The 15,654-nt window shown below is 36.9% G+C and overlaps 1 protein-coding gene across 2 annotated transcripts in view; it reads right to left on the reverse strand.

Moving 5' to 3' along the window:
• Positions 1–5,500: 5,500 nt before the first annotated feature.
• Positions 5,501–15,654, reverse strand: part of LOC150109247 (uncharacterized) — a 45,955-nt gene continuing 35,801 nt past the window's right edge. For both annotated transcript variants that reach the window (XM_090406711.1, XM_090406712.1), the window contains exon 6: positions 5,501–5,629. In XM_090406711.1, the coding sequence (XP_090262837.1) occupies positions 5,582–5,629 (48 nt within the window). In that variant the 3' untranslated portion in view covers positions 5,501–5,581. The remainder of the gene's footprint in view (positions 5,630–15,654) is intronic.

Here is a 15,654-nt window from a genome sequence, read left to right on the forward strand (position 1 = left end):
ATTGTTCTAGGTAAAGGAGATGATGATTGTTTTCATTATATAAGAGTTAGATGAGAAAATAATGTAGGAGGTTAGCTTTATCTTCAGGTTATGTTGCAATGGTACCATTTAATGAGAAAGAGGTGGGAGCCCAGATGTAAGTCAGATTCAAAAGCTTTTGCAAGGGACAAGAAGGCATAACTGCCATTGCAACAGGTGGAAAGTTTTATATATTCAGCTGTTTTCTTTTAATAATGGTTATTCAAGTATAGCAGACTTCAGTGTAAGTGGTAAATGAAGTTGGAGTTTTGTCTCAAGCCAATTATGATGCTGTTTTCTTTTCTAAGACCACTTTTACACTTTTTGGAAATCATAAATTGGATATTTTGAACCAAGTGTGGAAAGAAAACCTGAAACCTTTATTCCAACATTGAAAATTTCTGAAAAAGATCATAACAAGTATCTGAACCTGAAGAAGAGAAATAGTAGTCTGATCTTGGAAAGGTGAAGTAAATTCATGGAGGACTTGGTTTTGTTATATTGTCAAATTACATAGGTTGTGAATGAATAAGATGTTCCACAAGAGATGAAACTTGGATGTGATTATAATCTGAATTACCAAAAGCTGCAGTCACCTCAACAGTTTGCCTGAAAGGAGAAATGGTTAAGAAAAGACCTAGAATGTTGGGTGTATGGAGGATATCATCAGGGATTCCGGTTGGGAGATGAATGCTTACTTTAAATCTTTAATTATAGTAAATGTCTATATTTCTCTTCCAACCAGGTCAGTGGAATTCGAAAAAGGGAACCAATTGGAATTGTGGACATTAAATTCACCATGAAAGACGCCTTAGCTCTTTGCGAATTTGGATTGTATGAAATTAAGATTCACAGATAAGATGTTACAGAGGTTAGAACGATTTTCAGGATTGGGGAATGAGAGAGAGAGTAAATGACTGAGATATAATGAAGCAGGGAAATCGTAAGCTACAGAAGGTAAAAAGCGGAAATTGAAGGTTAGGAATCCTCTGGCAAGTAACATTGGATCGCACAAAAGCATAAGTACCACCCATGTGGTGGAAGGAATCATATAGGACAGTGGTGGCGAACCTATGGCACGCGTACCGGAGGTGGTATGCCTGAGAATATTGCTGGAACGTCAACGATTTACATGTGATATCCTTTTATACACTTATAAATTATTCTGCTTTTTTTTAATTGTTACAATAGGTACAAGTTCAATTTTGTTTTATAGGAAAGACAGAATGGAGACATGAATTTGATATGTGCGGTATTAACAATAGATCACGCGAGCCAAAGACAAATGCAACCGATAATTTTTGAGTTGAAATGCTAATTTTCTTCAACCGAATCCCATAACATATGCAACTGTCATAACAATATTCACTATATATTTCTTAGTTTTAAGACATTCACTACGGGGTGTCGTTTATCGTTCTGACAGAACTTCTCATTACCGGCTGGCTCAACTCACACAAAGTTTCAACCCATGATTGGTTTTTATTGCTTTGTTTGCGTTTGAGCTGGAAGGGGAACTCACACAAGCATTATATGGCATGTTTTAATTCGTGGTAGAATTTTATTTGAAGTAAGCCTTTGTGATCTGTCATAATGACATCGAGAATTTCAAATGCAATCAATCAAACACTTATTTCATGTAATTGAAAAATTGAACAATAGTTTTAGTTAGATACTGTGTTTCCGGTGCAACATATGGTTTTGCTTGACTATACAGCCTAGTTTCTGTGAGACGGGTACATGTGATAGTTAGGCGCCGTTTTTATTCCAACTGTCTCTGATTGCACTATTTATTTGTTGAGAAATATATTACATAGACTGCAAAAGCCTCTGTATCTTATTCAGGGATACAATAAAAGTTTTTCTTTTTCTTGCATCTACAGTATATATAATGGCTGTTGGGGAGGGCGTGTTGTTTTTTGTGTGGGAGGTATATATGCAAAACCTTTTAATGTCTTTTTTCGTAAAGTGAAATCAAGGGTGCCAGTTATACGTGAGGGCAAGTTATATTCGACGGTAAGCGTTCGCCGACAAGTTGACATCCTTCTGTGCTTCCCCTGCTCTGCTGACTTCTATGGTGAGTTACAATAGATAAATATTTTTCTCACTACCGTTTTTTTTTTCTTTTCAAACCAACCTCATTAAAATCAATTTAATAATACAATAATCAATTTTAATACTGAATAATATTATAAATTTTTGGTGATCAGAATGGGATATGTCAATGAAACTTACCAGAAGTTAATTTAATGATGTTGGCCTGAGGAAACTACAATATTGTAGAATTAGTTATGTGATTGATAACTAATTTAAATGCGTATTTTTATATTTGTCGACATGCTACACCATATACATTAAGTGTATTAATACTCTTTATGATTATGCCATAATTAATTATTAATACTTATTTACTGAAATAAAGAGCCAAAAGGCTTCACATCGGCGATACAAAATTATATAAATTAAGTGGATATTCAATCCAACATTATTTCAAAGCCGACTACAGAAACTATAGACGTTTCTTGAGAAATCAGAGATCTTACGGGAATACACTCGCCGCCATACTACGAGTTGCCTTAGCCGCTAGAGCAACTGGTAGTATGGCAGCGAGTGTATTCCCGTAAGTTCACTGGTCAAATTTCCCACGAAAATTCTATAGCTACTGTAGTCGGCTTTGAAATAATGTTGGATTTAATATCCACTTAATTCATATAATATTAATACTTATGTTAGTTTAATGTATGAACTTTAAAAAAATGGGAACGGTATTTACGAGTAAGTTTGTTGGGACTGAGCCCTCTAATACAGTAAGAATAAATAAAAATAACAGTCTATAGAAATAGAATTGAGAACGACTGATCCTTAGGATTCCCTAACTTTTCCCTTTTCTAATCGCACGTGCATTCATTATGCATTTTGCACCGCGCATTCGCCAGTAGGCAGAAATAAGCAGCGGCAAGTGCATTATTGTTACATATGTCACTATTTGGTTTTGCTACTGTAAATGGGAATTATAAAAAATAAATAAAAAAAAATCAGCTAACGCCTATGCTGTTCCCGTATAGGGAGTAGGCGGGGCCGTTTACCCTATCTAACTTTTCGAGACTGAGTGGGCAGTTCAATCTCCACTGGTAGCAAATCAGAGAGATAGCTGACCCAAGACTATCACTGATTCATCGGTACGCAGTGAAGAAGGCGGCAAGCTAGTGCCGCCATCTCGTGATCCCTAACCCTAACACTCGTATTTAATGTCTGAAAATAGTGTGGGTTCTACGGTCGATTATCTTGAGTTTACGGGACGAAAAACCCGCAAGAAGTAATTTTGATAGAAAACACAGGTTTTTAATTAAAAATTGTAATTTCTTATTAGTTCATAAAGTATACAGTATAGGGTTATGAATGGAATAGCATATCGGGTAAATGGCCTCCACGGCTTTGCTGGCACATACGCACTCTTTTGTCGAAATTTTCCATGACCGTTTTGCATAAATGTGGCTGAATTTCGTTGATACAGCGCTTAATTTCCCCCCTCAAGGCGTGGGTGGTAGTGGGCTTGTTGGCATAAACCTTAGACTTCAAAAAACCCCAAAGAAAAAAGTCCAACGGTGTTAAGTCACATGATCTGGGAGGACAATTCTGATCACCAAAACGGAAAATTACATGACCAGGAAATGACTCATGCAGTAATTGAATTGTTTCTCGGGCTGTATGGCATGTGGCACCGTCTTGTTGAAACCTCATGTCGTCCACATCCATATCTTGCAATTTAGGCACAAAAAACTGGATTATCATGTCGCGATAGCGAGCACCATTAACTGTTATTGCCTTACCAGCCGCATTTTCGAAGAAGAATGGACCGATGATGCCTCCAGCCCAAAATCCGCACCAAAGAGTGACACGATGTGGACGCATTTGTTTCTCAACAATCACTCGTGGATTTTCTGAACCCCAAATGCGACAATTTTGTCAATTAACGAAGCCATCAAGATGAAAATGAGCCCCATCGCCGAAGATGATTTTGTTCGAAAAATAAGCATCCACTTGTTGTTGTTCCATAATCCATTCAACGAACTCTCTTCGCTGTGTGTGGTCAGTAGGCTTCAGTTCTTGAGACAATTGAACTTTGTAAGCATAAAAATGCAAATCTTTCGTGAGAATACGCTGTAGAGAGCTTCTCGAAATGCCCAATTCAAGACCACAGTGCCGAATTGATGTTCCTGGACTCTCAGCAACACTCTCACGAACTGCTTCGATGTTTTCTGTTGAACGACTTGTTGAAGGACGGCCAGAGTGTATAAGATCATTAATTGATCCAGTTTCCTTGAATTATTTAATTAATCTTTTCACAGTTGATGAAGTTAAATCACTATTCCGACCATATTTTGTACGAAAATTTCGAACTGTAGCTACCAAACTTTCATTATTTTTAAAATATTGCTCAACAATGAAAATGCGTTGTTCTTTCGTGTAGCGCTCCATTTTTAATAACCCTGAACTGTCAGCTGTCACGCTGTCTTTTTTTTTTCGTTGGCAACACTTTACCGCACAAATGACGCTAAATTTAAATCTTGCGTGAATTTTGGGACACCCTATATATGGGAGCCTGTGTAACGCTGTGGAAATGACATTTGCTTTCAGAGCGTTACGCTGTACTGAGATCATTACTCGATTGTAGTCGTCGACTAGAAAAATATTATTAGCCTTTCTTTGGCTGATTCCCAGAGTTAGAGAAAGTGAGGCTTTTTCTACAATAAACTCGGGTTTTCAATCAGCATCTCTCTCTCTCTCTCTCTCTCTCTCCTCTCTCTCTCTCTCTCTCTCTCTCTCTCTCTCTCTCTCTCTCTCTCTCTCTCTCTCTCCCTCTCTCTCTCTCTCTCTCTTTCACACACACACACACACAAAATTTGTCAACAATATGTTTGCTCTTATAACATACTGTATAATGAAGGAAATAGTGTGCTTTCCAACAGAACCACATATGAATGTTAAGTTAATTATTATTTTTTTTTTAACTTCGGTTTCTGAAGGCGCTTATTCGTTTTTCTTACAATACAGATCTCTCTCTCTCTCTCTCTCTCTCTCTCTATTTTGAGACAAACAATGAAACTAATAACAGTATTACTGCTAGAATCCTTTAACAGATAATTAACAGCATTAGTATTTTATTAGTTTTTAATTTGTTATTTTTTATAAGGTGCCAGTTCGCCTTAGCAAATGATGTTTGCTCCCATAGTGCGAGGCTTTTCTGAGTAAGACCGTTATACGTTAGATTCTGGACAGAGGTTACAGGAATTATTTCTAGGACTTTCTTTGCCGGAAACGCTGGTTATTAACTTCAAGTCAGCAGAAATTAAACTGCAGAACTCACACACAGTAATATTTTGAGCAACTGAAACAGGTATAACCAGGGTTAATGAAACAGGTGTTATTTATTGGGACATATTTTCAAGTTGTATTTGAAATCTAAGAAAAATACACCACAGAGATAATAAGATAGTTTATTTTCTATCTCTAGTAAACAGCTGAATTTGTTTTGATAATTTTAGAGCAATGTAAGTTCGGATTAGAATTTCTTCCTTATAGGTCTTGTCATGATTGTTTTCATACATATCTGAAAGAGAATTAAAATGCTTCCTAGTTTAGAGGCAAAGATTAATTGCATTTCATTCTTTACATTGCTTACATAGGATAGTGTAGTGCACACACACACACACACACACACACACACACACACACACACACACACACACACACACACACACACACACACACACACACACACACACACACACACACACACACACACACACACACACACACACACACACACACACACACACACACACACACACACACACACAGATGTAAGACAAAAAATACTTGATCCTTAATTTCAAAATAAATAAATAAATAAATAAAATAAGACTCTTATTTCATTGTTAAGACAAAATATTTCTATTTTTAAAAAAATGCAAAACTTCAAAGAAATAATCTAATCATGACCAATCAGACTGCGTTTCTAATTTGTCGTGATTAGATAATTCCTTAAAATATCTAAGTTCTGATATGTTTTTGGAGAAGCATAATTATAGCAGTTAATATTTAAGCAAGGTCTTTTCCATCATTTTGATTAAATTATATCGAAATGTGTTGTCTTTTCTTACACTTGAAGAGGACCTACAGTCAAATGCAGTTAAACGCACCTTTGTCTAACGTAATTAGAGATATACTTCAAAAAAATCATAGATACTAGAGAGCATGAAAGGAATATTTCAATACAGAATCCTTCTCTATCCTCTTCTTCAGTTTGCTTAATCTCTAAGGCTCTTTTTTGCATGTACCAACTTCTTCCATTGTTTTCTGTCTTGAGCGCTTCATTCCGGGTCTGGATTCCCATCTCAGCTAAGTCTTTTTGTATATTATCCTCTCAGTGCATCTGTTTTCCATCAGTCTTCTTCTTGAATGCTTGTTTAGCCATTCTGCCATTCTTTCCACATGTCTAAGCCATCTCAATCTGCAACTCTGATTTCTTCAGCTAGAAGTGGGGATCCATAAAAGTTCACATACTTCTTGATTATGTTCTCTTCTCCACTGTAGGAAACGCACTTTTAAATTTCTGATTATCAATGATAGACTGGTCATTTCCCCCTTCATTGTGATTTCTGCATACATTTAAATTCTCAATTTCATCCTGGTTGATTTAAAATCCTAGTTTTTCTGCAGCAGTTTTGAGTTTTCTAAATGTTATTCTAATGTATTCAACATTTTCTCTAACGCAGCATATATCGTTTGCATTTCCTAATATTACTTTCTGTAATCAGCAGATGCCATATGGTCACCCTGCATCTTTGTGATGTGCCACATCATTTCCAGGTGGTTTAATTGTGGGCTTTTCTTGAACTTCAACTAACTTTCTGAAGACCATTCACTCTAGACACACTATCCATCCCTCAATGAAGGTAGATGGTGTGTCACTCTAGATACACGGTTCGTCTTCAGTGAGGAATACCACTTTCTGTTTTCCTAGGAACTTTATCCTCTATTACTGTTTTGAGAAGTCCTCCTTCCGCTCTTTCAACATGGCCTATATGCTTCACCTTTTGTCTGTCAATGCGCTCAAGGAGTCTTAGAGTGCTACCGATCTTATCAGACTTCTTCTTCAGGTCCCACGTTTCATAAATTGCTACTGAAAAAGAAAACAAAAAACAGCTGCATCCAGAATCATCAGCTTTATTCCATAGGGACAGATCTAGCCTTCCATATTTTAGAAAAGCCTCTGACTATTGTTCTGGCTATTCTCAACCTCTACTGATATGTTCTGAATAGTGATTCTTCGCAATGATAATGAATCACAGCCACTCAAATTTGCTGACATACTCAATTATTTTCCATTAAGATACACTTGTTTATTCGAAACTATTCTGTTTATATTTCCTCCAAGACCGATAATCTTTGTTTTATTAGGGTTGAGTTTTAAGTCCTCTGTTCTTGCCAATCTCATGAACTCTATCAATGATTCGTTATAGTTTCTCAGTCATCACAGCGGAGTACTGCATCATTGGCATATCTCAGATTGTTTACCCATCTGCTACCTATCCTAGTTCCTGTCTTCATCCCATTCAGTGATACATTCATGATGTCCTCAGCATAGATACAAAACAGGTGAGGAGAAAGTAGGCATCCTTACTTAACTCCCTTGACAATCCGAAGGCATTCACTTAATTACGAGAGGTCTAAGGCAAAGGATGGATCGGATCGCTGTTACTACTGCCTTTCCCGAAACATGCCTGTTCCTCAGGTATCACAGCCTCGACTTTGTCCTTATACCTATTTAGAACAATATTTAATAAACTCTTCCTTGCATGAGAGATTACACTAAGCAGTCCTTCATATTTATCTTTTTGTTCATTGATAGGAATACAGACTTATTCTTGTCTCTGGACCATACTCCCGACTCCCATACCCTTATAATCAATCTATAAAATCTTTATATCCCTTCGTCTCCGTGGCCTTAATTAACCCTAAATTCTTCTGCGTCTGGAACCATATTGTCGATAAACTGCTCTTTCAATCTCATGCCTGATTAGGTGTGATTCCAACTAAAGATTCCCTTGGGAAGTGTTCTCTTCCAAATGTTCCTCCTCCTCTCAGCGGTATGGTTTTCACAGTACTTTTTCCATCTGTTTGTGATCTCTTCTTCTTCAGTTAGTGCTGTCCAATTCCTATCCTTGGTAGCATTCAAATTTTGGATTAAATTTGTGCTTAATCTTATGAATTTAACCCTGACATTTTTTTTTTTTTTTTTTTGTAACCGTGCGTCTTCATCTGGAACTTTTCCGATTTTATATTTCTTAGTATAATATTTATCATTGTATTGCCTGAAGTATTTTCTGACTTTTCCATGTAATTCGTATACACCTTCTTTAGTCCATGTGTGTGTCTTTGTTTCTCCAACAATCTCCTCTTGATCGAACCCCAAGTTGATTCTGAGATCCATGAGTCTCATAGTCCTTATAACCTTGATTTGCTGCCAGATTTTCGGTGGTACTCATGATTTAATTCAGATTTCTAGAACAATAGTAGAAACAAAACCAAGCTTATAAAGGAATCACATTATAAATCATAACTATAATATTTGAAAACATATTCTCATTAACCATCATCTAATAAACTCTAGTAACGTGATAAATACAACACAAATACAATACAACTAATAAGAAACAGAAAATATTTACACAGATAATCGCACTATAACTATATTAACTCTGTAAATTTAACGCGAAATGATTATTTGTTCAGCTTTCGCTCGTGATACTTGTTGGATCTAAGAGTGATTAAGTGACACCGAGTGAGTTTTGATTGATTGAGTTGGTGATTTACTGATATTTTGATGAAAATAGTGTATATTCGTATCTCAGGATTACGGATTATTCTCCAAGTATTGGAACCTTATTACAAAAAGGACTACAGGAGTGTTTCTGAGTGCCAGAACTCAGAAAAACTTACTAAGGTAAGTAGCAACCAATTCTCTATTTAACTTAGCAATAACAAGACCATGGAAAAGCCCCTAACGTTCGAAGAAGTTTACAGAGAGTTCCTAAGATTAGGAAAACTCTTAAACGATAACTGGCCAGGGAAGGTAAAACTGTACGACACATTCTCCCCCCCCCCCGCAGCAGTCACAGATGACATCATGGACGACCAAAACAACGAAGATGACACACACCCTCAACAAGACTTAGCATTCTTGCCACAATCAGAAGAATAAGCAACACATAGCAACGCCTACCAAACAGCAGAATCGCATTCAGACTTCCAGAAAGTACAAAAGAAAAGAAAAATATCTAATATGACAGAAATACCCAAAACAAGAGAAACAGAAACAGACAAAGGAACAAAGGAAAGAATACCCCCAGTCATCCTAAGGGCCAAGGAACACTGGACATCGATCGCTACCGCTCTGAAAACAACAGGAATCACCTTCACAAAGGCAACAAATACAGAAGAAGGAATACGAATTCAACCTAAGACATCGACAGACTACAGAAACATAACAAAATTCTTGGATAACAACAACCTACCGTATCACACATTCCAACTCAACAGCGATAAACATCTGAAAGTAGTACTAAGAGGAATCACAGAAACAATAACAACAGAAGACGTCATCACAGACCTACATAACAAAAGTTTTAACTTTTAACCCCATTAAAGTAAGCCGAATGCACAGAGCTGACAAGATTTCCTACCTCTTGATCCTAGTCGAAATCTCAAAAGACTAGAAAGATATATACGACCTCAAAACCATCTGCAACCTAATTATAAAAGTAGAATCTCTGAGACGCAAATCCACAACAATACAATATCACAGATGTCAGAAGTTCGGTCATGCACAGCTATGCTGCAAAGCAGAATTCCGATGCTTGAAGGAAAACACGCCACACTAGAATGCAAGAAACCACGCACCCAGCCAGCGAAATGTGCTAACTGCGGGGGCCCACACCCCGCCAACTACAGAGGGTGTACAGCACATCCTCAAAACCAGAAGATACAACCCCAAAGCAGCAAGTCCATACAAGAAAGCACACCCACCCAACAAATCACAGCCTCCACAACAAACGGAAGATCATATGCAGAAGTTGCAAGACCAACCCAACAACAAGACTCCAAAACGCAAAACAAACCACCAACAGCAAACCAGCAAGACTAATCTTCTCAACATAGAAAGCTGTATAGGAGAGATGCTTGCAGAACGCCGACAAAGTGACCCAACACAAGAGGCCAAGGACATCATTCTAAAACACACACAGATTTTATTTTCTGCAATCCTTAATGGATAAAAGCAAAATAAAACCCAACTCTCTACATATCATCACCTGGAATGCTAACGGACTAACCAACAAAGCAATAGAACTACAGGAATTCGCGGCAGAAACCCAAGCAGACATCATTTTAGTAAATGAAACACATTTGCGTCCATCTGACAAGACAAAAATCAACAACTACACCATGTACCGCACAGATAGAACCTACGCAAGAGGAGGAGGAACTGTCATCTTCATTAAAAGAAGTATAAAACACAACGCAATCGCCACACCTCAAACAGAACACATGGAAACAACAGGAATTGAAATACACATGGAGAACATAAGCAGTATCATGATATTTGCAACCTACAACCCCCCAGATAAAAAAACTCCTAGAATCAGATCAGGACGAAATATTAAATGCAGGTAAAGCAGTAATTATAGCTGGAGATTTTAATGCCAAACATTCAGCTTGGAATAGCAGAAACTCAAATATCAGCGGAAGAAGACTCAACTCTTATACTACTTCACGAAACATAGTAATAATAGGACCCACAGAACCAACACACTACGGAGCAACCGGACGTCCTGATGTGCTTGATATAGATATATTAAAAAACATAGGGCACAGCTATCAAATACATGCAGTCAACGAATTAAGTTCTGATCACAATCCCATCATATTGCAACTAGGCACCACACGAGATTTAACGGAAAATATCTCCACCTTTATAAACTGGAAACAACTTCCCTCAGCCTTCCAGGAAGTTCTTGGCCCAGTACCACATATGATATCCACTGAATACATAGAAAAAGCAGTAAAAACATTTGAAAAGCAAGTACTAACAGCAGTATCACAAGTAACACATACAACCAAATGCGCACCACCAAATAAACTCCCAGAGGACATAAAATGTCTCATCCGAGAGAAAAACAGATTAAGAAGAAAATATCACAGAACACTGGATCCCGCAGATAAGCAGGCAGTTAACAGAGCTACAAACCAGATTCGGTATTCTCTAAAGGATCACCGTAACGAACTCTGGAATGACAAAATGCACAAATTAAACACAGAGGATCAATCACTGTGGAGAATGATGAGATCACCTCGTTCTAAACCTAGCATGCTTCCCCAATCCAAGGAGAATATAGAGTCGTCTACAGTGACGAGGAAAAGGTAGAAGCATTTGCAGACAGCTTAGAAAGACAATGCAGTCCGAATTATACCAATGTAGATTTAAGCTTCATAAGAAAAATCCACACCCAAGTGCGTAAAATAACTCAAAATGCTTCACTCCAATCCAACAACAAATCCGTGTCACCAACAGAAATATAAGACATCATAAGAAAACTAAAGAACAAAAAGGCTCCGGGTCCAGATGGTATAAGGAACAAGGTGTTCAAGCTACTTCCACGTAAAGGGGGTATACATCTGGTAGCCATCGCCAATGCCATCCTTCGGCTAAATTATTTCCCAGAGCGATGGAAGCTTGCAGATGTCTTCCTAATTCCAAAACCTGGGAAAAATGCACAATTCCCACAGAACTATCGGCCTATCAGCCTTCTATCGTGTGTAGGCAAGATAGCCGAACGCGCTATAATAACACGAATTCAAGAAGCAACAGATAACAACCAAGTCATACAAGACGAGAAATTCGGAATCAGAAAACAGCATTCTACGACCTTACAAATTTACAGAATTATTGAATACATCACCCAAGGGTATGAATGGCACCAACATTCTGGCGCAGTCTTCTTGGGCATAACACAAGCATTTGATAGAATTTGGGATCATGGTCTAATTTTCAAGCAACACCAAGTAGGAATCCCAATACCACTAGTTTTACTTATCAAATCATATCTCAGTAACAGAAAATTTAAAATAAAACTGAATGGAATCAGATCCACAGAAAGGAGAGTCATGGCAGGAGTCCCACAAGGCTCTCTTCTATCTCCCCTGCTCTTCTCCATATACATGGCGGATCTTCCAAAGTTTTCCCCATCCATCACCGCTTGCTATGCGGACGACACAATTACCATAGCCAGATCCCTCCATCCACATCTGGCCACAAACAAGCTACAGAGATCAGTCAACGAATTAGAGGACTGGTACACCAAATGGCGCATTGCTATATCCAGGAAAAAGCTCTGCAGTACTTTTCACCAGACGTAAAGCAGAATCGAACACAAGCATACAAATGTTTGGAAAAATCATACCTTGGCACAACTCTACCAAATATCTAGTAGTTCATCTTGATAAACGCCTGAATTTCAAGACACACATAAATAGTATCTCCATCAAAGCAAGTCAGACAATAGCACAACTGCATTCACTTTTGAATAAGAAGAACTTCCTAAACATAAATAACAAAATCATATTCTATAAATCTGTAATAAGACCACAACTCACTTACGCATCACCAACCTGAGGACACACAGCTAAAAGCAACATCAACAGAATACAGACGATCCAGAACAAATGCCTAAGAATGGCTTTTAATGCCCCTTGGTTCATGAGAAACCTCCAGTTACACCAGGAAGCCAACCTTCCAGATATCAAGACCTATATGACAGGCATTAAAAAATATCTTCACAGACACAGATAATTACCCAAATCAGCTAATTCAACAGGCAACAGACTACAAACCCTCAGATCATTTCAAACAAAAAACTAAAATCCTCTATCTCAAGATAAAGCTAATATAGCTTACAACTCACAACGAGCGTGTAATTTACCCAAAATAATCTTCTCATACACAAGCTAAAATCCGATGAAGGGATAAAGAGTCAAGGACTCCGTCCATCTCCCAAAGAAGTTCCCAGTTCCCAGTTTAACGCGAATTAGCATAGAAAACCTCCCAGATAGTAAATATTTTTCTCGTAATATATAATAAAAATCGTAATATTTTTCATATCACTGGGAAAGAAATTTATTATTCAGACAACAAAATGTTACTCATTGCAGGTTAAAAAAAAAAAAAAAAAATTAACCACACATTGTATATTCGAAAATTAAAATATTATTGTTGTACCATTGATTTAATATTTTGATACTTCATGAAATTTTATATCGAATGCGTAATGAAAGAATAATTTCCCAACTCAGGACCAAATAACAGTTTACTGTATCCTCAGGTATCACAATCGTTTTTTTTTTCATGATAAATTTTTAAAACAATCCCCTTTAAAATAATATAATATTTATTAAATTATATGTACCATATGATAATTAATTGACTAAAGATTCACAAGTAACCAGAGTAATAAGATTTTTTACTAAGTAAATATTTTGTCCTAAGTATAGGCTGACCATATTTCATTGAGAAAAAAACGGGACATTGGGATAGCAAAAACGGGACGGGGGTTATATAATATTCTGTATTCATGGAGATGATAAAAAAAAGTTTTATTACATAAACATATTGAGCTTACCATTATTCTTCAGTGACAGAATCCATACAAAAAAATTAGGTAGACGTAGAGGAGCGCTGTATTTCACCACGATCGTACCATGAATATTTCTCTAATGAGGTGATTTTGCACAGCAACATTCGGTCTTTCAACCTTATCATAAAACTTCTCACATTCCATGACACAATTTTGTCTTACAATTAACAGCCCTCATTGTCTCAACACTTAATCTAGATTTCTGCTTTGACCATATACTGTTCATACCAGAAAATATTCTCTCAACAGGTGCTGTACTTTCTGGAAGACAAAGAATAAACTCTACAATATTACAAAAGTCTCAAAGTCTAGGCGTTTTTCGCTCATTCCCGGAAAAAATCTGTACTCATCTATCAGATACAGGAATGTTTTCTTTATTTCATGTATCCAACTGCCTCACAATTATAGAATTTATGAGGGTTCACTGATTGAATAAACGAGTTTCTTCTGTTTCTGTGCGTGTGATGAGTTCCTTGTTCAGGCCGTCCTGTATTTCTTTCATTCAGCTTGTCCAGTTTAATGAATTTGAATTCATTCTGGAGATCGTCATTAAAACTGCAGCTTGGTCTCTTTGACATTGCAAGGATAGACTTAAAGCTTTAAAAAATAAGAAATTTAAACCACCGGCATTGAATAACAAAACCACTCGTTAGCATACAGGCAAAACAAAAACCAACGCTAAAGCAGAACAGACGCCGCGTCTTACATGCGCAAGTGTTGCCAACATGTAATTTTTATTTTCTCTGAATAAATCACTGAAGATATCGATATTTAGTATCGAACAAAGCGACTCCATGGTTATACAAATTAATCGTATCCATGATATTGATATACAATTATAGGTTATGAATAATAATTCATGATTGACCAATATTAAAGTATATTTATAGTTGTTATTAAAAACGGGACAAAATTGGCATTTTTATTAAAACGATGGGACGGCCAGGAAATATGGAAAAAAAAAAAAAAAACCGTACTGTCCCGTTCAAAAGGGTACGTATGGTCAGCCTACCTCAGTAGCATAGGACATCTTCAGTATACAGTTAATTCAAACAATACTATGAATTAACAGTTAGGGCGCATGCTTACAATGGAATATCTGGAAAAAAAAAAAAAAACACGATTACATTAAAATGAGATAACATAGAATTATATTACACAATTTAGGATGAAAATTTCCTGGACTTTAGGATAGTAAGAACTTCATTACTGTTCAAATTAGGTCTGTGACGTAGGGCTATAGCACTTTCTTAATATAAACGTTCATGTTTATATGAAGATCTATGTAGAAGTTTGGGTTTTTTTTCCAACGAATTCTATGGTTTGGGTTTTCAATTCTGTGTTGTGCGAGGCCAGATTTCTACGGTTTGATGAGATGGATATGGTCTTGATTTTCATAAATGCGTTTGTTGATGGATCTGCCTGTCTGTCCATAGTAGGACAATTTACAGGAGCATGGGACCACGTACACCTCGGGTAGCATAAGAGGGAAAAGTTTGTCTTTAGGAGAAAGTAACCAATTGTGGATTTGGTTGAATGTTTGTAGGTAGCAGCCAGTTCATATTATTATTATTATTATAATTATAATTATTATTATTATTATTATTATTATTATTATTATTATTATTATTATTATTACGGGCGACTCTAGGGAGTCCTTAGACTCATCGAGGGAGGCCCTAAACATCGTGTCCACACAACTATACGACATTCTCACAGTATCTATCACACATTGCCTTGAACTCACTCACTGTCATACCACCCACAACAGACTCGTGCAGTTTATTCCACTCATTTACCACTCTAAAAGCAAAGAACCATCTCTAACGCTCTTGCTAACAACACTCTAGCCCAGCTTCATAGATGTCCCCTAGTTCTCCCA

Source organism: Typopeltis vanoorti, chromosome 2 (genome assembly GCF_054136105.1).
Source record: "Typopeltis vanoorti isolate ZY-2024b chromosome 2, IOZ_Tvanoo_1.0, whole genome shotgun sequence".
Taxonomy (NCBI): domain Eukaryota; kingdom Metazoa; phylum Arthropoda; class Arachnida; order Uropygi; family Thelyphonidae; genus Typopeltis; species Typopeltis vanoorti.